The sequence below is a fragment of the Ailuropoda melanoleuca genome, chromosome 2, assembly GCF_002007445.2.
Source record: "Ailuropoda melanoleuca isolate Jingjing chromosome 2, ASM200744v2, whole genome shotgun sequence".
Classification (NCBI taxonomy): domain Eukaryota; kingdom Metazoa; phylum Chordata; class Mammalia; order Carnivora; family Ursidae; genus Ailuropoda; species Ailuropoda melanoleuca.
This window is the reverse complement of record NC_048219.1, coordinates 19,638,023-19,661,570: the sequence shown is the minus strand read 5'-3', so window position 1 is coordinate 19,661,570 and position 23,548 is coordinate 19,638,023. Positions and strand designations below refer to the sequence as shown.

General features: G+C 45.1%; 1 protein-coding gene across 1 annotated transcript; it reads left to right on the top strand.

Annotated features, from left to right (window-relative positions):
• Positions 1-2,253: 2,253 nt before the first annotated feature.
• On the top strand, positions 2,254-22,883 carry LOC100477161 (olfactory receptor 2A12). Its single transcript, XM_002925572.3, is given in 3 exon segments — positions 2,254-2,314; positions 21,934-22,821; positions 22,823-22,883. Coding segments are annotated over 2 exon segments (942 nt in total). The 5' UTR covers positions 2,254-2,314; positions 21,934-21,940.
• Positions 22,884-23,548: the final 665 nt, after the last annotated feature.

Sequence of the window (23,548 nt, the reverse complement as noted above, 5' to 3'; positions counted from 1 at the left end):
TATCTTCCTAAACGTAAGTAGAAACAAACCATCGTTCTGCTCAGGAGCCACGTTGTTAGCTCTGGGACAACTAGCAAAGGCTGTATTGGTCCCCTGATACACTGACCTTTCTTCCGCCTGGGCCCCGTGGTCCAGCAACGCTCCCTCCATACAGGACTAGGGCTAAGGGGAAGCTCAGAAGGAGGGGAGGTGGGGGTCACCGCAGCTTCATCTTCCCTCCACTCCAGCCCCACATTATTATGTTTCCCAGGCGCCCTCCTATGGGTTTTGAACCCGTCACAGCCCAGCCCAGTACAGGCCAGCCCAGTGACTCTCTGGGGCTAGCTTCTGTTTCCCCGGGCACATTCCAGGCCATCAGTGTGCTTCTAAACTCTGAGACTATGTATCGAAAAGACTGGAGAGGTGAAAAACATGAGGGCCTGGTCCTCTAGCTTCTCAGCCAGTGTCTGAGGTGGCAGATTTTTCTTGAACTCTGTGTTATCTCTCAATTAGCAGATGCAGAGACTCAGCTAGCAGGGAAATCAACTAGAAAAATACAATAGGAAATACCATTCACATTAACAACAAACAACTATCTAGAAATTAACCTAACAAAGAATGCATGAATCTTTTATGAAGAAAAAAATGAAAATTATCCATATCATACAGAAGGTCTTAACCAATAAGGAGATCAAGACTGTTGGCTGGGAGCCGCTGAGCAGCGTCCGAGCCACGGACGAGACGCGCTACAGCAGCGAGGGCGGATCTTAAAACAGCAGCGACTGAAAAAACCATAAAAGGCCAAGGTTTATAATATAACACTATTCCTTAAAACTACAAACAGACCAACTTTGTATGGTACAAGACCTATTCTGCATGGTACAGAGTGAGTATCTATTTGGGTAAGGANCCCCCCGGACGCCGGCGAGGGGCGGGGCAGGGCGGAGCGCCGTCTCCCGGCAACGCCGTCCCACGCGGTCTCCCAGCAACAGCGTCCCACGCTGCCTCCGGGCAACAGCATCCCGGATCACAGCCTCCCTTCCACCCCCTCCTGGCCGCGCATCCCACCAGCCCCCTCCCCGCTTCCAGAACTTTATTTCTTACCGTGCTTCCTTCCGAAGCCCCAAGCCCGACGACTCACCTTCCCCAGCCTCTCAAGATCCAGCCTGGTTCCTAGGACGGCCCCTGCATACCTCCAGGAGAGGACGCTCGCCCCGGAGCAAACCCAGGAGGTAATGGACTTGATTGGACCTCGCCTTGGACAGTCATTTCCTAAAAAAGATTTGGTTAGGAGTCAGAAACCTCTCCCATTTTAAAGCAGATGACTAGAATCGAAACTCTCAATGTCTCACAAAACAGAGGAAGTTTCAAATCTGACAAGTTATTCGGGCCCTTATCACCCGTGGGATAATATAGACAGAATAACCCTTTCCTAATGTAAGTAACTTGGGGACTTTATAGTTTATTTAAAAAATTCAATTGTGGTAAAATACACCTAACATAAAATTTACCATTAAGAAGCATTTTCAAGGATGTAATTCAGTAGTGTTAAGTATATTCACATCGTGTGAAACCAATTTCCAGAATTTTTTTGATACTCATTAAACGACTTCCCATGGCCCCCTCCCCTGTAGCCGATGGCAACTACTGTATACTTTCTGTAAGAATTTGACTACTCTCGATATCTCGTATAATACAGTTTGACTCCAAAGCCCATGTTCTTTTCCACTAAGCACTTCATTGACCCATCTATCCGTTCATTCATTCAGGACACAGCATATTCGAGGCTGTGTGCAGGTCTGGGACAGGCCTGAACCAACTAGCTACTTAATGGCTCGTGTTTTAGCTCCTGCTACTCCTTCTTCTTGGCCTGGGAGGCTCTTTCCCCTGTGTCTGTCTTGGGAGCACCTATTTATAATGAGCTCACGTACATGTGAGCTTCTTTCAAGAACCTGCTGGACTCTGTAGCCCTCAGTACCCCAAATCTGTAGTTACTGGAATACTTGACTAAATTTCTTCGTTTATGTGTAAGTTACTTGAGAACGAGAAATATATCAGGTCCATCTCTGCATCGCAAGTACCTGGCATAGTAGGGACAGATATGGGGGTTTGGTAAATGTTTGCTGGCTGATTGGATGTCCGCTCAGTTAGTACTGTGATCTCCTTCTGCTTGCATCATCACCTAAACCGTTACATGATTCAGAAACGCAAACAGATTTTATCCCACCAGGGCTGAGCTAGAGAAGCACCTTTGTTACTTACGGCGAGCCATACCTGGGTCCCTTTTTCTAGCAAAGCTCAAACAGCCTCTGAAGCCTTCACTATCTTCCTAAACGTAAGTAGAAACAAACCATCGTTCTGCTCAGGAGCCACGTTGTTAGCTCTGGGACAACTAGCAAAGGCTGTATTGGTCCCCTGATACACTGACCTTTCTTCCGCCTGGGCCCCGTGGTCCAGCAACGCTCCCTCCATACAGGACTAGGGCTAAGGGGAAGCTCAGAAGGAGGGGAGGTGGGGGTCACCGCAGCTTCATCTTCCCTCCACTCCAGCCCCACATTATTATGTTTCCCAGGCGCCCTCCTATGGGTTTTGAACCCGTCACAGCCCAGCCCAGTACAGGCCAGCCCAGTGACTCTCTGGGGCTAGCTTCTGTTTCCCCGGGCACATTCCAGGCCATCAGTGTGCTTCTAAACTCTGAGACTATGTATCGAAAAGACTGGAGAGTTGAAAAACATGAGGGCCTGGTCCTCTAGCTTCTCAGCCAGTGTCTGAGGTGGCAGATTTTTCTTGAACTCTGTGTTATCTCTCAATTAGCAGATGCAGAGACTCAGCTAGCAGGGAAATCAACTAGAAAAATACAATAGGAAATACCATTCACATTAACAACAAACAACTATCTAGAAATTAACCTAACAAAGAATGCATGAATCTTTTATGAAGAAAAAAATGAAAATTATCCATATCATACAGAAGGTCTTAACCAATAAGGAGATCAAGACTGTTGGCTGGGAGCCGCTGAGCAGCGTCCGAGCCACGGACGAGACGCGCTACAGCAGCGAGGGCGGATCTTAAAACAGCAGCGACTGAAAAAACCATAAAAGGCCAAGGTTTATAATATAACACTATTCCTTAAAACTACAAACAGACCAACTTTGTATGGTACAAGACCGATTCTGCATGGTACAGAGTGAGTATCTATTTGGGTAAGGAGATGGGAGAGGCAAAATATAGAGTAGAAAAATAAAACAAGATTTTTCCTTCTGGGCTTGTCCTCCTGCTGCAAAGATTTAAATGCAGGGCCTGGGTATGAGCAGCGCTGGACTCTGATTCTTTGAGAGAAGGGAGACGAAGGAGATGAGCCCTGCAGTTGCTCCAGATTTCTGCCTGGAGACACTTTCTGAAATCGGCAGGGAAGGGGAACCCAAGCCGAGCGGGTCATACCGCCTGGCTGGGGAGACACAGACTGAGGTTCAGCTGTGTGAGGCAGCTGAAAATTTGTGGAGCCGAAAATTGGTGGGAGGGGAGGGAGAGAGAGCCTGAGAGAGCCAGACACGTGCATGGAAACCCCTGGAGTCTTGCCTGATACTAAGAAGGGAGAAAGTCGGTGAAGGAATGACTGGGAAGCTGTGAGCTGAGCTACACCCAGAATTCATACAGGACTGAGAGAAAAGGGAGTTCTGACCGCACAGGGTAGGGAGTCCTCATTTAGGGTGTTGGGTAGAGGGCCCCCAAAGTTTGCACCTTAGTAATAAGACTTAGCTAGCCTTAGAGAGAACTTGCTCTAGCCTTTCCCTAACGAAGTTTCAAAGCAAACTCAGAAGGTATCAGATGGATCCGTAAGTGGCCAGTCTGCCTCCCGGAAAAATTTCCAACACCCTTTAAAGAAAGACAGCAAAATCCAGCACTCGACAATATAACATTCACAAGGGACAACAGCAACCGAAAACTATCAGAAAAGCAGACAGTTGAAGAAGTTGGAAAATGTGACCCACAGCCAGGAGAAAACGCGACGGAGACACTTGAGAATGTAGATGAAATAGATAGTTTCTGTGAAGGCGTCGATTTCCAGAACTGACAAGAAAAGGAAAAAAGAAAAGAAAAGAAATAGAAAACCTGCATAGCTTTATAACTATTTTTTAAAATTCTATTTGTAATTGAAAAACTTCCCACAATATGCCCTCCAGGCCCAGATGGCTTCTCTGGTCAATCTGTCACACATATAATGAAGAAAATGCCACTCCTACCCAAACTTTTTCAGAAACAGGAGTGGAAGAAACATTTCCCAGCTCATTTTTTGGGTTATTTTTATTTTTAATTAAAATTAAAAAAAAAAAAAGCTCTACACCCACCAACACAGGGGCTCGAACTCATGACCCTGAGATCAGGAGCCACATGCTTTGCTGACTGAGCCAGCCAGGTGCCCCATTTGCTAACTCATTTTGAGGTTAGTGTTACATCAACGCTAAAACCGGACAAATTATTATAAAAAAGAAGACTAAAGATAAATAACCCTCATGAGCATAGATGTAAAAATCCTTAACTAAGTATTAGAAAATTATATCCAGCAACATATAAAAAGTTAGTATACCAAAGCCAAATGGCCAAGAGATGTGGTTGGTTTAGTATTTGGAAATATCAATTCACCATATTAACAAGTAAAAGAGAAAGACCATATGATCATCTCTATGTGTGGTAGATGGGGAGGGAAGGTAAAAGGGGAGAGCTGCCGGTTTCTTTGTGGGAGCCCCTTGCACGCCCTGCCTGACACCACAACCTGTGAGAGCTCACAGTGACAAGTTCGGGATTCTTGATAAGCGCTCATGTTGAAAAATCATAACAGAAACTTTTTATCGTGAAACATCACACATACACAAAAAAGCGCTTTCCTGCACAAAGGGTAGCTCATACTAATTTACCACAAAGTACCATGAGAGACTACGGACTCTGGGAAACAATCTGAGGGTTTCGGGGGGGGAGGGTGGGGGAATGGGATAGACTGGTGATGGGTAGTAAGGAGGGCACGTATTGCATGGTGCACTGGCTGTTATATGCAAACAATGAATCGTGGAACATTGCATCAAAAACTAATCATGTATTGTATGGTGACTAACACAACATAATAAAAAAAAAAATACATACGTGTGGCCGTCGTAGAAGCAGACAGGAGAACACTAACAGCACCCCAAGGGCCTCTTTCATAGCCCCTCCCAAACACTGTCTTCCCCTTTCTCCTCAGAGGTAGCCCCTATCCTGACTCTTAACACCATAGATCACTTTGCCCGTTTTTTCACTGTATGTAAATGGAGTCATACGGTACGCATGCTTTTGAGTCTGACTTTTTTGCTCAACATTATGCTTGTGAAATTCATCTGTGCTGTTGTGTGTGGTTGTGGTTTCTTACCTGTGTACTGGTCACTTCTGTGACTATAACACAGTTTACTTATTCATTTTACTGCCAAGGGACACCGGGCCGCTTCAATATGGACTATTACAAATATTACAAATAATGGTGTATGCACGTTTTTTGGTAGATGTCTCTTGGTGCCCACGTGCAAACATTTTGTTGGCTGTATACTTGGGAGTGCATCTCATTATGGTTTCAATTTGCATTTTTCTATTGACTAATGAGGTTGGCCAACTTTTTTTGTATGCTTATTGGTCATTTGGATATCCTCTTTTGTGAAGTTCCTGTTACAAACCCTTTTCTATTTTTGTTTTGTATTGTTTGACTTTTCTTTATCAATTTATTGGACTTCTTTATATATTATTGATATAATAAAGCCTTTGGGAGCTGTATGTTCTGCAAATTTATCTTCACACTGTACGGTTTGCCTTTTTAGTCTCTTAATGATATTATTTTGATAACTTAAAAGGCACTTTATAGTATCTTCTTAAAATTTAAATGTCGTCAAATATATCAGTTTCCCCCCTCATGATGAGTGCTTTCTAAATGACACTGAAGACAGTTCTTCTAATTGATGTTGTGATGATATTTTCTTATATTACTTTCAAATCTGTACTGTCCACTAAAAATAGGAAGCAAGCCACACAAGTAATTTAAAATTTTCTAGTATCTGATTAAAAGAGCAAAAAGAAACAGATTCAATTAATTTAAAAGATGTTTTATTTAATCCAATATATCCAAATTATAATTTCAACATTTCAGTATAAATACTGTGAAGATATTTTATTGTTTTTTCATACTGTGTTTAAAATCCAGTGCAAATTTTATACTTAACGGCACATCTCAAGGGCTCAGTAGCCATGCGTGACCAGAGCAATTCTACACTATTTGTTTTTGTTCTTTCCCATTTAGATGTGTGTTTTACCTGAAGCTGAGTTTTGAGTGTAGTTACGTGGTATGAATCTAGCTTAATTTTTTTCCATAGGAGTATCCAATGGACCAAGAACCAATTTATTGAAAAGGCAGCCATCCCCATGCTTCTGCTATGATACTTTTGTCTTAAATCAAGGGTCCACAGGGGCGCCTGGGTGGCTCAATCAGTTAAGCAGCTGCCTTTGGCTCGGGTCACGGTCCCAAGGCCCTGGGATCGAGCCCCGCATCAGGCTCCCTGCTCAGCGGAGAGCCTGCTTCTCTCTCTCCCTCTGCCTGCCGCTTTGCCTACCTGTGCTCTCTGTTTCTTTCTCTGTCAAATAAATAAATCTTTTAAAGAAATCAGTTGTCCACATAAGTGTGAACCTGTGTGTGGACCCTTCTCTGCCACTTGTCTACTTGTCTATGCTGACACTGCTACTATACTGTCTTAATTACTATAATTTTTGTGACAAGTCCTGGTATCTGGTAGGTAAATTGTTCCCACCAGTTCTTAGGAGAGTCTTGGCTATTCTTGGCCCTTTTGTCTGTCCACCCAAATTATAATCAGCTTGTCAAGTTTCCTAAAAATATCTGTTAGGATTTTGATTGGGATTCCACTGAATCTATGTATCGGTTTGAGGAGAGCACTTTTTAAAAAGTATATTATCTGTTCATCCGATGCTATCATCTGGGTAGGATCTAGATGTGTCCTTGCCTTTTAGGCTCTGCTACCTGCCATTTTCTGGGGTACAGAGGTTCGACCTTCAGAGCTTTGATGAGAACATAATGGAGGGCCCCCCATCTTCTTGCAGGAGGCGTTTCTCAAAGGCAGAAAGTCCCTGGTAAGTTTCTACAATCCTAGGATGCAGGAAAACAGTCTTGGAGGAACCAGACCAAAGAACCTTGAATCCCCATGTCTATCACAGGGGCCTTGTGCTCTGTGTGTGGGTTTGTGGGGTCTCCCATTCTTGCACTCACTTTAGTCCAGGGCGGATCAATAGGACTTACCCACCTAGAGATCAGATTAGATGTTTTCCACTCACTCCTCTCTACTTTGTGTCACTGGTCTTGCTATTTGCTCTGTGGTCACAGACCAAGTTCCATGGGGAAGCCAGATATGACTGTAGAAACTCATTCAGGCCGGCTAATCGGGAAGGAGAGAAAAACAGACCCTCTAGAAAAGGGGTCTTGTTGAAGGTCTCTGGCATCTGAAGGGGATTTACAAGGATAAAGGCAAAATACAGATCATAGTTAGATAACCAGGTAATGGCTGAAAACATCATCATGGAAAAGGGGTCCCTTAAGTAGCGGAGCTTACCCTCCAACCTGAATGTTAGTTGACATTCTCTTGAATTCCCAGCGTTCACCAGGTCAGGCTCGTGGAGATCCACAGTCCTGGAAATTCTGGATGGCCTCAGAACTGTCCCACTCACAGGGAAATCATCTCTCCAGGATAAGATTTGTGAATCACAGAGGCCTGGTTGGGGTTGGCTGGAATGCTGGTGAGGACCAGACTCCAAAGATCTAGAAAGAAAGGCTGGGAGGGGGAGTAGGAGCAAAGACAAAGGAGTAACAGGAAAGAGGAGTGTGATGAAGAGGGCGGCAAGAAGATGGTGTGGAAGGAACAGAGGAAGATTTGGACATGGAAACCCGCAAGTTAGGATGGCAAGAAGGAGTAGCTCTAGTCAAAGGAGGGAAAGAGGTAGGGCAGTGAGTTGAGAGAGATAGATGGCGCTGGGGAGCAGTCTGAGAGCCACGAGAATTAGACAGGAGAGGAAGGTGGGTTGGAAAACGAGAGCGTGAGGGGACAGAGTGGGCAGGTGGAGTCCGGGGCTGAGATGAGGAAATCTGGGGCAGCTTTCCTATTATTTTTCCAAATGACATTTCTTTAGTTACTCATCTTGGCAAAAAGGAGTAACTGGACATAAGCTCAGACCTACCCCCAAATTTATCTCCCACACCAGACCTCGCATCATCCCATGGCTGAATGCCCATTATGAAATGTGTGTGCCCCTCCCTTCTGGGCACTCAGGCGGCCCGCCAGCCAGGGAAATGGCCGCAGGGGCTAATTTGGAGGGTGAGCACAGGAAATAGCAGAGAGAAGAAATGGGGTTGCCATATGAGTCCTTACTCCCTGGAGTAACATGTCGTTTTGCCCCCACATTCCATTTTCTGCCTACTGCTTCCTTCACTAGGCAAAGATCGATCGAACGGCTATGATACAGTTAGGGGCTTGGGACCAAGAGAATGGGTCGGAAGCAGGGGTGGGCAAAGTGGGGAGAAGCTCCAGCTATTTAACTCGCTACGTTTTCGAGAGCCCTTTTACATCATTTCAGTCACTCCACAAATAGGGGGTGATCAGAGATATTATGTCCATTTTACCAATAAGGATACTGTAAGCTAGACCGGGAACTAGATAGGCAGGCAGCAGGTGACAAAGAAGGTGTAACTGAAACTTGAGCCAAAACTTGGGGTGTAGAGGGCATGCAGGAGGCTGCACAAAATGGCCCAGAGCACTGTCAGCATGACCCTCTCCAGTGTTTCTGGACAAGATCTTCTAGGGGTGCTTCAGAACAGGACTTTCCAGTGTCACTTTCTTCTGGGTCCCTGGGTTTGTTGCTTGACCCTTACCTGGAGCCAGAAATAAGACTGAAGCCAGTAAGTCCTGAGTGCCTAGTAACTCGATTTGGACTTCCTTGCTCACTACCCGAGAGGCCCAACTGCATGTCAGGTGATTTAGGGAACTACTGTACCCTTCCCCGTCCCCTTGTCTGATTCAGCAGTTCTCTCTGCTATCATTCCTGGTTTCTTTGACCATCACCCAAATCATGAGCCCCTTTGATCCTCTATTCACTCCTGTACTCTTTTTTTTTTTTAAGATTTTATTTATTTATTTGACAGAGATAGAGACAGCCCGCAAGAGAGGGAACACAAGCAGGGGGAGTGGGAGAGGAAGAAGCAGGCTCCCAGCGGAGGAGTCTGATGTGGGGGCTCGATCCCATAACGCGGGGATCACGCCCTGAGCTGAAGGCAGACGCTTAACCGCTGTGCCACCCAGGCGCCCCTCGCTCCTGTACTCTTAACACCATAATATTCTGATTTTTCTTCCTTTGCCCAACATACATATCCTTGCGTACTTCACAAAACTATCAGTCGTATTCTTTGGAAGTCCAGCTACATGACTGGAACACTTCCTGTTTCCTTAGACTGTTTCTTTATTTCCCGTGCCTTGTATCTCCTGTCTTTAACTGTTCCCTGGATTTTCCATGAAGACACTGCTTCCCTTGCATATGTCTCCAATAGGGTCTGTTCCTCCCAAACTCTATAGTTCTTCAGCGTGGGGATGTGGAGTATTTTCCTTGTTCCTCTGACTCCTTCAAACCATCATTCCTCTCTTCCAATTAGGAAATCTCTTGCTCCTTAGAAGATTTTGTTACTCACCAGTTCCCTGGCATTGTCACCTTCAGATGTCCTGGATACTCTTTTTTTCTATGACAACTTGGCACTTGTCTCAAAGTCTTAGTCTTGAGTCCATCATCTTTTTAAAAAAATTTTATTTATTTATTTAAGAGAAAGAGAGTGAGCAAGAGAGAGGGAGCACAAGCAGGGGGAGGGGCAGAAGGAGAGGGAGACAGACTCCCTGCTCATCACGGAGTCTGATGTGGGGCTCAATCCCAGGACCCTGGGATCACGACCTGAGCGGAAGGCAGATGCTCAATCAACTGAGCCGCCCAGGCGTCCCTTGAGTCCATCATCTTGAGTGACTTCAGTGTCCACATTGGTGGTCCCCTTCAATGCTCTGGCTTCTCCTTTCTTTGATTTCTTTATCAATAATGCCCGCCACCTGTATTTTACTTCAGCTGCTTATGGCCATACCTGTTCCGTTACCCAAGAATCATCTCACCTCTGATCAGGTATTCAGACGTTCCATTTTCTGACCACTGCTTCCCGAACTTACAGTGTAATCACTCAGTTGTTCCCGATCCACTGAGGCCGACAACCACTGACTTTTACTTTCTTCTTATTAATTCTGATTCCCTTGCTATCTTTATTCCTCTCGTTACCCACTTCAGAGTCTATGATTCATAATTGCAATGATTTTCTTACCATAGTTCTAAAATCTCTTGCCATATGTTTTTATTGTGCTTTCCCGGAGGGACAAACCCCAATCTGGGTGATTCCAACAATTTGACTTCCTTGTGTTGTTGAATGCCACTGGAAAAATTTTTCATGCAACCTAGAAGATTGATACTAAATAATACCCAATTATACTAAATAATACCCATAATATTCAAGACCATGGTGATATTGTTTATTAGAGTAAAAGAAAAATGAGTAAAAGAAAAAAGCAACAAAAAAACCCACCTCAATGCTCATAAATAAGGACGTAGATAAGTTATGGTGCCGCCACACCATAGACTATGAAAAGGAAATGTCTGATGTAAAAACTAAACACGGTAAGTACTTGAGGTGATGCTAATGGCAGTCTAGGATGGGCAGGATGTGGGTCATTGAGTTTGCTAACTGCTAGGGGCTTGGGTATTGTTGCTTATCTAGATGGAACTAAAACAACTATCCATCATCACAAAGAAAAGTCGAGGTCTCTGACTGGGATCTAGGTTGAAAAAAAAAGTTTCTCTTGAGATATTGAAATCCTGTGCCTACCTCTTGCCCTGGTTTTGAGTCAAAAATGTGAACTGTGCAATGTAGGAACCCACAGCCAACAACTAAACTGGCTTTAGGTGAATGTTACCTCTGAAGTGTTAGATACAAAGTTTATCCCTCTGTAGGAACACTGCCAGAGCCCAGGCCACAAGGAAAGCACCTGGAGATGAGTTCATAATGCAGAATTACAAAACACATGAGCAAACAGTTCACATGAGGGATGGTCCGCAGATATAACAAAGGACATACTTATAACAAACATTTCACCAATAATTTCATGTAATTAAAGGCATAAAATAAAGACTTGAAATTCTAAAAAAAGTGCAAGATACTAAAGAACAGAGGGCAAAACAAACAAACAGAAAAACCAACCCCAGAACGAAAAAGTATAGTCATTGAGTGAAACTGTGAACATTAAAGATGAAGAGATCTTAAAAGCAGTAAGAGAGAATAGAGAGGTTATCCATAAAGGAATTAAACTCAAAGCAGAAATCTTAAACAATGAAAAAGAGAAGACAGTGCAATGTTACTTTCTAAGTGCCAAGGGGAAATAACTATTAATCTAGAATTTCATACCCAGCCAAATTATCATTCAAGACAGAGTGCTAAATAAATACATGTCCATTATTTAAGACCAAGGGCTGACCAAAGAGAATTTACCACTAATAAACTCTTATTTAAGGAAAAAAACAAAGGATAAGAAATTTGGTCCCAGGAAGTAGGAACCACAAGATGTAAGGTCAGAGCAGGGGACCAGGAACTAGGACTGGTAAATAGGAAGTCTTCCACCAGTGACAGCAAAACTTGTAGCATGCTTGCAGATTGCTGGCAGTCCCCTTGGCTATAGGAGTTAGAAGAATAGAAGTGCACTGGAAACAGAAAGAGAAGCCCCTTCCTCCTGGGTGAACCTCAGGTGTCCTCTACTGGCACTGTTTGACATTATAATGTGTCAGCAGGTAACGGAGAAATGTTTCAGGGTCCAACTCCAGAGGCACACAGTGAAGCAATGTGGAGTGAGTTTGACCCGACAGGCAATACACTGATAACTGGCATGGCAATGAATGAACAAAGAAACTGGTAAAACTAAGTAAATGTAAATAAGCACCATGTAACTAAAATAATAAAGCAACAACGAATTTGGGAGATGCAAAGGAAGTCCGGCAGGCTGGTCTAGGAGTGCTCCTAACATGCAGACGGCCTGCTGCACGCTGGCCCTCCCTCAAAACTGTTGGTCTTGGGGTTGGGGTGGGTGGGTTGGTGGTGAGGTTCTCTGGGAGGGGCCCAGGAAAGCCATCCTGGTAAGAGGACCTTCACCATAAGTGAAGCAAAAACAGAGAGATCTCCAAGGAGAAATAGACAAATCCACAATTATTTTGGGGAATCTCAATGCTCTTTTCTCAATCTTCATTAAGACAAATAGATACAAAATCCAGAGATATAACAGACTTCAACAACACTAGCTAACAACTTGAGCTAATTGACATTTATAAAACACTCCATCCAGCAACAGCAGAATAAACATTTCTTTTAAGCACGTAGGGGGATATTCAATCAATAGAGTGTGTATCCTGGGCTGTTAAACAAGTCTCAGTAAACTGAAAGGTATTCAAGTCGTAGAGAGTGTGTTCTCTGACCACAGTGAAATTAAATTAGGAATCAGTAACAAAGATTTCTAGAGAATCTACAAATACCTGGAAACTAAATAGCAGACTTCTTCTTTTTAATTTTAATTTTTTTTATTGTATTATGTTAGTCACCATACAGTACATCCCCGGTTTCTGATGTAAAGTTCAATGCTCCATTAGTTGCGTATAACACCCAGTGCACCATGCAATATGTGCCCTCCTTACTACCCATCACCAGTCTATCCCATTCCCCCACCCCCTCCCCTCTGAGGCCCTCAGTTTGGATAGCAGACTTCTAAATAACCCATGGACTGAAGAAGAAATCCACAAGGAAAATTAGAGGTATTTTGAACTGGATGAAAATGAAAACACGACATACCAACATTTTTTTTTTTATGGAGATAGCCTTCAGGGCACTACTAGTAGAAGCAAGGAGAATGAATACTGGCCAGAAAAATCAGACGACCAGCATACTCTATGTCACCAATTTACCAATCACTCCTAAGGCATCAGTCCAAGAATAAAGACCTCTACATGTGTAAAGATGTTCATTTCAGTCTTGTTTATAAAGGAAAGCTCTGTCAGGCCCCGTATGTTATTATGCATTCACCGGAGATATGTTGGATGCGGTACAGCTTGGAGCAACGCGTAGGATATAATACGAAGTGGGAAAAAAGCGGTCTGCAAAAGGACCAGCATACAATGAATACAAATTTATGCAAAAACCTGTACTTGATAAGATAATGGAAGGAAAAAAAAACACAAAAAAGAAGATGCCATTGATTTTAGAGAAGTGGGATTAGGGCTGATTCCTATTCTCTCTCTTCCCAACTTCCAGCAGTGCAGTCATGACATGATGTTGACTGGGGCTTTTCCTGTTATATCGAAAATTTGGCTAGGGCTCCACTTTCTCGAGGAGCCTCGGTGGGTTGCTAGACCCAAAGCGGTCCTGTGATGGTCGCGCATCCTCGCGCGCCGGTGGACTGCTGGGGTGACTTGACCTTGGCAAGGGAGCTTCACGACGCGGGAGAGTCCGTGCCGGCCTGGTGCTGGGGGAGACGACGGCGCTCTTCCACGCGCCCTTCGCTGCGGGAGGGGAGCGGCTACTCCCCGGCCCCTCGCTGACCGCGGGGGGAAGCGCGAAGAGATGGTCAGAGAGCTCAGGGACGGCGATTTGCGCTGAGCTGTGGCAGCTCTAGGCCTCCTCCCTGAAGTCAGGAAAAAGAAAGCAAGTTTCTTCAGGGGCCTCTGGGGGACACTGGGTCACCTGTGATTTTCCCGCGTAGCCGCTCCTGTTCACCCAGCGGTCCAGCAGGCTGAGGTTCTTAATGAGGCTCCTTCCCGACTCCTAGACCCCGACTTTAACAAGCCCCCCGGGGCTTCTCACTTAGAGCAACTCCGCTGCGGCTTAGTTGGGCCACAGCCAGCCAGGACCTCCTGGGACAGAGCGACCCAGCAGCGCCTCCCAGTAACTGGGGAACAAACTTGGAGACTCACGGCAGGGGGTGGGGGAGAGGAGGCCGACTGATCAAGACGTGCGCTTCTGGCTTAATTGAGCCGAGAGAAGTGGACTCTGTACAGCCGCCGGTTCTTGCGTCCTCCTGGGAAGCGTCAAGCTCGTGCAGAGCTGGCGGGGAATTCGCAGCAGCTCAACGTCTGGGGCCGCGGATGACGCTTGGGAAGCCCGTGCGCAGTCCCCAGGCGGGGCGCGAGAGTCAGCGGGCCTATGCTGCCCGCTGCCCGAGAAGTTTCTCTCCGCCTTGACCTAGCCTTGACGTGTAAGCCAGTCGCCGAAGACCAGCGCTATTAGGAGCCTTGAAGCTGACAGTGATGGCCCAATTGCACCAGAACCCCCCACGGTGCTTTTGCTGCTATTTGTAACTTCCTTTTATTTTTCTCTAGTTATACAAGTGACCATTAATACAGTCATTAGAAACGTTGAAACAATACAGATAAGTAAAAGTCCCCTCTGATTCTCTCTTCAATGCTAGTCCCCTTAAATCTGCAAAACTCAAAACACACCGTGAAGATGTACTCTTAACAATTTTATTGTAATAATTTTGACAATTTTGGAGAACTGGATAAGTCAACTAGAAGATGGCTTAAAGGAATAAAGAAGACAAAATGTGTGACCATCTGCATGGTTGCAGAAAAAACATTTACTAAAAGCTAGCACTTCTTTCCTCCCAAATTTATGGAGGTATGATCGACAAATAAACATTGTATAGACTGAAGGGTGACCATGTGCTGTTCTGATAACATGCTTGCGTTGTAAAGTGGTCACATAGCCGAGCTAGTTCTCTTCTCGTTCAATCAACTGCTTCTAGTTTCTCAAGGTGAATGAAGGTGATTTGAGATCTTCTTATTTTTAAATAAGCCCTGATTTTTGCATTCTATGAATTTTGGCAGGTTGTGTTTTTGTGTTCGTTCATGTTAAAGATCTTCTTTCCCCTGTGATTTCCCCTATGATTTCTCCTCTGACCTATTGCTCATGTAAGAGTGTGTTATTGAAGTTCCATATATTGAAACTGAATCCCAGTACTATACAAACCTTTCACACCTCTGTGCCTTCATTCCCTCCTCAGAGCCCCCACTGGGCACACAGGACTCCCAAGAACAACAATGGAGAGTGAGCGTAACAGGAGGGCAGACAGGGTCAAGTAGTCATGGCTGCCTTCCTGAGGGAGGTGGACCTGAAATGTAGGGTGAACTTGAAGACATAAGAGGAGAGGATCTTCATAAGGTACAAATGAGGGAGAATAATAAATGTACAGATGACTTACTATACACCAGGCACAGTCTTAAAAGCTTTATATTTGCTAACTCATTTTATCTTCCTTACGGTCTTCCCTATGCAGCAGGATCTAGTCTACTGATAAAAGGCCTGGAGGCCTGGAAAGGTTTCTGAAACTCACCCAAAGTCACAGCTGGTAACTGTGAAACCAGGGATCCAACCCATGCATTCTGGCGCTAGCCTGGAGAAAATATGCAGCCTGGGAGGGCATGGACCTCTGGGGAGCAGTCAGGGCTTGTGTCAGGGGGTCTCACTGTTCTCTGTACCCAGCCTTGAGTCCAAGGTGTTGGAGTTCAGACGTGATGCTCAGTTCCTGGGGAATTCAAAGGCACAGGGAGTTCACTGCAAGTCATCGGATTTGTCCTCCTGGGACGGAGTTCACTGGAAGTAATTGGATTTGTCCTGCTGGGAACCGGGGTCCCCAGGAGCACAGTTTCAAAGGAGAGCTCCTCAGACCTCTGACCCATCCCTCACGCAGAACCTGACAACAGGTAAAGAGTGGTGGGAGTGGGGACAGTGGCCCATGGCTTAGGTGTCTTCTCCTCTGAGTCATCCCTCCTTTGCCTTCCCTGGTTTTCTCTACTGCCTACAAATCTGGATATCTGCAAGTTCCTTCATGCCCGTGCTCCTTGCTCTGTCCTTTCCTTTGTCCGCCTGTTCTTCCCCAACTCTGACTTGCTCTCCATCCAACTACCTTTCTTTTCCCTCTTTGTCATTACCTGCCTTAGTGTGCACATCTCCCTTAAGACACCTGGCTTCCAGTTGCCAATGAGGACAAAGAGAAGGAGGGACTGCTGCTGGGGAGGCTGAGGCATCTGGGCTCTTCCATGCCCCTGTCCTAATCAGGTGGACCCTTGGAGGTGGGCAAGACAAGGGATACAGATGGGAGTTGAAGAAGGTTGATAGGACAGCACTAGGATATGGGAGAGAAGGAGGGGGTGCTGCAAGGAGATCTCAGGGGGGGCAGGGATTTGGAGGACCACCTTGGGAGCTGCTCTAAAAATCTCTTATGGATGGGGGAGCAAGACAAATGCCTCCTGCCAAGATACATGTAGTTCAGCGATGCTCCCTGTCACAGTTGCCCGAAAGTGTGGGGCTGAGTGGGCTTCTCCCCTTCGCATTCCCTCTGTTTCTCCTCTGTGCACCCAGTGCTCTTTCCCACATACATTCTGCACTGGTAGGATGGGCAGACAAGGGCCATGGTGAAAATGACCTTTAATTTAGATTGCTCCTAGAAAATGTTGTAGGACTGAGTGAGTCCCCTGGGGGATGGGAGTCACAGTGAGAGGCTGCTAAATGCTCCAGGTATTAGGCAGCGGGAAAAAGGTGAAGTTAGGTAATAAAGAAGACACAGAAGATGGGAAAGTCCTTAACTCTTCCAGGCAGAATGGACCTCAGCAGCCCTCCTTCTCCCCCTCTCTCTTAGTCTAGGTTGATCCCACTGTGTCTCTGACGTAGGGTCAGCTAGATTGAGCCTGAACCTCTCAAAACCAGGGGGCTCTTTTCTTCTCAGGACAGTCCTTTCTGTCTATGAATATCTCTGACATTCTCTAGTCAGTCTGAAGCTTGGCATCCTGGTAAAATTTATACTAATTCTAAATTTGGGACTATGCGGAGCAATTCTTATCCATCTTCCTTAATACTTCTGTACACAGACTTCCACATCCTCCCTAACTTAAATTTCTGCAGGGAAAGCATCATCAGTTGCTTAGATTTATTTCTCTACCGTCACAATATATCTTCCCACAAACCGCAACTTGTCCACACGTCTCCTTAAGGCGTGGGTCACAGGTGTAAATTCTACATTCCACACGGGATTTGGGATTTGTCCCACTGGAGAGGACAGGCATCAATCACCTCTATTTATTCTACCAACATAGCTTCTAGAATGGAGTCTAAGACTGGCATCCCTGCTTTAACAATTTAATGAATATTAATTGAGTTCCTACGAAGTGCTTGGCACAATGATTGACGCTGGAGATATATTAGTGAACAGAACAAAGTCTCTGCTCTTACAACCTACCTGGGGGCAACAGACAATCATCAGATAAGTAGATAAGTGTTTTGAGACGTGAGAAGTACTATAAAGAAAAATAAAGCTGACTAAGGAGCCAGTGAAGGATGGCTGCACTTCTGACGGGATGGTGAAGGAGTTCTCTGATGAGTGACAGTTGGGCAGAGATGCAAAGGAAGTAAAAACTCACCCGAAAGAGATCCGGCAGCAGAGAGCGTAAGTACTGGATGCCGTGGCAGAGGTCTTTAGGTGAAAGTCTAGTTGGTGGTTGTTGGACTAGAAAGGATGATAGTGTGGTTTTTGTGAAGTGAGCCAGGGAGATTGTAATGGGAGATGAGATTCAAGTGCTAGAGCTTGTAGTGAAAATTCAGAGGTCAGTTTGGGACATGAGAAGTTTGAGGAGCCTAGTAAATACCCACGGGCAGAGTTCAAGTAGGCAGTTGGACACAAGGAATGCAAGGGGACAGTCTGAGCAAGAGATACAAATATGGAGATGTACTTACGCCAGAAGACGGGCTAGTTTCAGACACTTTTGGTTCTTGTCTCACTTGATATCTATGCATATTTGGCCAAAAAGACTACCCTCTCCTTGCAGACCTGGTCTGTCCTTGGGTTTCTGTGTCACACGTCATCCATCTTTGGCCCCTTGATACCATCTTCTCTGGATTCTCTCCTTGAAGCCAGCCCTTAAACGCTGTGGCTTTTCAGAGTTCTTCTGTCTGCTGTCCTCATGCTCTCTACACACTCTCCCCAGGTGATCTCATCTCTTCCGATGGCTTCAGTTCCTATGGAAGTGCTGAGGACACTCAGATTCCTGTCCCCAGAGTTTTCTCTTCAGCAACAACTGTCAGCCCAACTGATACCGGGAGTCCCACAGTTCCCTGGGTCCAAAACTAGACTCACATGTGTCCTCCTCACCTGCTTCCCAAATTTCCCACTCCCATGCTCCCTCCCTACCTCAGTGAATGGCACCATCACCCATCCGTTTACGCAAAGCTGGAACTCATCCTTGACCCATCTTTCTTTCTCACCACTCCCGAATCACTTACTTACTTCCGTAGGTCCTACCTCCTAAAGACTCCTGTCTAATACCGACCTTTCACGTCAACAGTCACTCCCACTCTCATCCTTTCCTCCCTGGATCACGGCAGGCTCCACACTGCAGCCGATGTGATTGTTTCCAGATATAAGCAGGGTGTCGTGCCCGCTTGGTGGCTCCTTATCTTCCTCCCTATAAAATCCACCCTCGTTGGCCCCTTTTGCTGGGTGTGATAGGTCCTCCGTGGTCTGCCCTTGCCTACCTCTCTACCCCATCTCCCATCACTCTGGCTAGCTCATGTTTCATGCCTTCACACAGGTGATTCTCTCTGCCTGCCATATCCTTTTCTGCACTTCCCTGTGGTTAGTTAGCACCTACCCACTCTTCAAAGACCAGCTGGACTCTTACCTCCTGCAGGATGCCTTCCATAATTCTTCAAACTGAGTTGGGCTTGCTGTAGCCAGCTGCCTGCCATCAAAAGGAGGAGGCATGGTATGTTTCTTCACCCTTTGTTTTGTTAGTTCCTCATCCCAATTCCTAGTGGCTTCAGCCACTTACTTGAGATGAGGGGCGAGACAGTCCTAAGTCGACTGGTATTGTCTCGATAATCTAAAAATTGTGCTTCCTGTTCTTCTCTGTTTATTTTTTTCTTTTTTAGAGAGGGAGGGGGGTGGGGAAAGGCAGAGGAGAAGGAGAAAGAGAATCCTAAGCAGACTCCACACCCAGTGCGGAGCTAGGACTTGATCTCAAAACCCGAGATCATGACCTAAGCAGAAACCAAGAGTCTGACGCTTAATGGACTTAACCACCCAGACATCCTCTTCTCTGCTATTTAAAGATAATTCCTTTCCTTATGGAATACTTTCATTGCTGCTGGTTTTTAAAAAATCCTGACTGATAATCTTTGTCTTTCAGTGCGCTTGCTTAGTAATATGCATTTAATGTTGCTGCTACTGTAATTGATTGAGTCTATCGTCTTGCTACTTGTTTCCTGTTTGTTCCAAGTGTTCTGTGTTTCTTCATTCCACTGTTCCTGCCTTTTTTCAAGTTAATCAAAACCTTTTATTTTATTTTTTCTTTTTTTTATACTTATATGATATTTCTTTTTTTTTTAAATGATTTTTTATTATATTATGTTAGTCACCATACAGTACATCCCCGGATTCCGATGTGAAGTTCGATGATTCATTAGTTGCGTATGACACCCAGTGCACCATGCAATACGTGCCCTCCTTACCAACCAACACCAGTCTATCCCATTCCCCCATCCCCCTCCCCTCTGAAGCCCTCAGTTTGTTTCTCATAGTCCATAGTCTCTCATGTTTCATTACCCCTTCTGATTACCCCCCTTTTCTTTATCCCTTTCTCCCTACCGATCATCCTAGTTCTTATGTTCCATAGATGAGAGAAACCATATGATAATTGTCTTTCTCTGCTTGACTTATTTCACTTAGCATTATCTCCTCCAGTCCCGTCCATGTTGCAGCAAATGTTGAGAATTCGTTTTTTCTTAATTAAAACCTTTTAATTACCCCCTTATATTCTGTACTGTATTTTGAGTTTTACTATTTAAAAAAAAATGATTCTTTTGTTATTCTAGATCAGGGATTGGAAAACCTTACATTTTAAAAGGGGTTTTAAAAATACGAAAAGAAAATGCTACAGTGTCGCTACACCCCATGCAAGGTCCAAGATATTTATTGTCTGACTCCTTACAGGAAAAGGGTCCTGACACCTGATCTTGAGACTAAAATATGTATCCTTGACTTCGCATAGCCTCACCCAAATTGCCCCTTCCTAACAATGCAAAATCTAACAACAGTTTACATTCATTTCCTCTTCCTGCTCTTCGGACTATTTGTCACATATTCAACTTCTACGTGTATATTTAAAGCTCCAGTAATGTGTTGCTGGTTTTGTTGCTTTAAACAACCAACATTCTATGATATTTACCCACATATTTAAGATTTCTGGTGTTCATTTTTTTCTCTCCGCTGCACGCTTCCATCAGGGATCATTTTCCTTTAGCTTAAAAAAGCTCTTTAATATTTCTTTTACTGTGATTCTTTCCTTAATTAATTATCTGGTTTTTTTGGAGAGCAAACAGCTATCATTTCTTAAGGATCTATTTATTGGGGCGCCTGGGTGGCTCAGTCGTTGAGCGTCTGCCTTCGGCTCAGGGCGTGATCCCGGCATTCTGGGATCGAGCCCCACATCAGGCTCCTCCGCTATGAGCCTGCTTCTTCCTCTCCCACTCCCCCTGCTTGTGTTCCCTCTCTCGCTGGCTGTCTCTCTCTCTGTCAAATAAATAAATAAAATCTTTAAAAAAAAAGGATCTATTTATTAAGTGTAGTATCCTAGCACGGTAGTTTCTTTCCCACCCTCGTTCCCTCCTTCTTCTCCTCTCCTTCTCTCTTTCTGTCTCTGTCTCATGTTTTACCCACCTTGAGTCCATGGAAACACATAACTTCGACTTTTCACGGAGTATAATTTATTTCCAAATAATAGTTGTTTTCTGGGTTGTGTCAGATATCTAATAACTCTATCTCTAAAGTTCCCGAGTGCCTATCAAGCTATTCAGGTAATCCCACTGAAGTCCATGTTGATAAGAGCTTCAAAGGGGGGGCAGAAATCTCCATTTGGTATGAAACTCACAACAGATGCTAGATCGTCAAATGTCCAATTATTTTCTTGACCACTTGGAAATCATTTATAAGCTACAGGAAGTGTGTGAGCTCACGAAGTGCAGGACACAGTTTTGGACCAAGTTCTACATTCTGAAATGTGCAATTTATTATCTGTGGTCTCAGAATACACTGGGATTAAGTAATACAATATTAACATGCTGTTTCTTATAAAACGAAAATTCTTTAAAAAATTTGGTCCCCAGCTTTGTGGGTGTCCTAGTATGTTCTTACGTTGTTACTGATGTTTGGCACTTCTTTTTTTTTTTTAAGATTATTTATTTATTTTAGAGAGAGAAAGTGTGTGTGTGAGTGGGGGTTGGGAAGGGGCAGAATGAGAGGGAGAGAGAATCTTAAGCAGACTCCCTGCTGAGCATGGAGCCCAATGCAAGGCTTGCTCTCAAGACCCTGAAATCATGACCTGAGCTGAAACCAAGAGTTGGATGCTTAACTGACTGCACCACCCAGGCGCTCTGATATTTAGCACTTTTTAAAAATGTTTTCCTTTTTTTTTTAAGATTTAATTTCTTTATTTGAGAGAGAGAGACAGAGACAGAGCATAAGCAGGGGGAGGAGGCAGCAGGAGAGGGAGAAGGAGACTCCCCACTGAGCCAGGACCCCCCCCCACTCTCCCCCACTGCAGGGCTCCATCCCAGGACCCCGGGATCATGACCTGAGCCAAAGGAAGACGCTTAACCGACTGAGCCCCCCAGGTGCCCCTGATATTTGGCATTTCTAATAAAAGAGTAGCATCAGGGTTTGAATCTGGAGACTTTATTTTATGAATGATGATGGCTCTATTCTTTCTCTGTACCAGGAGGAGGATGCAAGCCTTGCGCTGGGGAAACCATAGCTCTCACGGAGTTTGTTCTTTTCGGGCTCTCCCGCACAAAGAGATGCCTGTCACTCTGTCCAGCGCCTCCGTCCTCCTCTGCTTGACCAGCCTTCCGGGCAATGGGCTCCTTGTCACTTCGATGCGCACGGACTCCCGCCTCCACATACCCCTGGACTGTTTCCTCCGCGTCCTCTCCATTACGGATATGGGCTATGTGACCACCACCGTGCCCCAGATGCTGGTGCACCTGGTTTGCAAGAAGAAGACCATCTCCTACGCCGGATGTGTGGCTCAGATGTACATTTTCTTGATGCTCGGAATCACTGAGTCTTGGCTTTTTGCAGTCATGGCTCATGACAGGTATGTGGCCATTTGCCATCCCTTGAGGTATAAAGTCATCATGAGCCCTTTGCTTTGCGGGTCAATGGTGGCCTTCTGTGGATTCTGGGGTATCAGATGTGCCCTGATATACACTGTCTCTGCTATGATCCTTCCCTACTGCGGTCCCAATGAGATCAATCACTTCTTCTGTGAAGTACCTGCTGTCTTAAAGTTAGCCTGTGCAGACACGTCTCTCAATGATCAGGTGGACTTCATCTTGGGCTTTATCCTTCTGTTGGTCCCGCTCTCCCTCATCATCATTGTCTATATCAATATTTTTGCTGCCATCTTGAGGATCCGCTCAGCCCAAGGGCGGCTCAAGGCCTTCTCCACCTGTGCCTCCCACACCACCGTGGTCACCATGTTCTCCATACCATGTATGGTCATGTACATGCGACCTGGCTCTGAGGCCTCCCCAGAAGAGGACAAGAAGTTGGCTCTGTTCTACAATGTTATCTCTGCTTTCCTCAACCCCATCATCTATAGTCTTAAACAAAGATGTGAAGAGGGCTTTCCTCAAAGTGACAGGCTGGCGCAAAGCGCCAGAATGAAGTCACAGAACCACGGGCACCATGGACAGCCCACATGACTTCTCCGCCCAACTCCGTTCCAACATCCAGTGGGCACGGATGATATATTAATGGATTAGACTCAGCAAGATCATATATGAGAACACCCAGAAGGTTGTGGCAGTAGGTTTCCCTCAAGCATAAAGACACCAGATGGGGACTCCATGAAGGCACACTTATATTTGACTCATTTCTGTACCACCAGTTTACAAGACCTGCCATAGAACTGGCATCAGTATTCGGGTTTTCTGTGACTGAATGAACATGAACGTGCATGCCTGAGCTCTGGGCTCATGAAATCAGTTCAAATTGATGGGCATAAGATGACTTCCAGCCTCCTAGGTCAGTGACACCATTGCAGCTCGGCCAGGGATTTGACAAGTTCTGAAGACAGAATAATTAAAGAAAATCAATGGTGATCATATGAAATAAGGTTCAAGAAAATGATACGGGTCATTTTTCTTTCAAAATTATTAGAAGAGTGTGAATTTAGGGCACATAAGCCCTCATGCCACTAAACTAAGGAGCTCTGTCTCAGTGAGGTGATATTTGAAGGGGGAAGTAGGATCTCCTAGCAATTGGGAAAATCTCCCACCCAGACACTTTCATAAAGCATTCTCAACTTTAGAAGATGTTAAGCGTCTGCC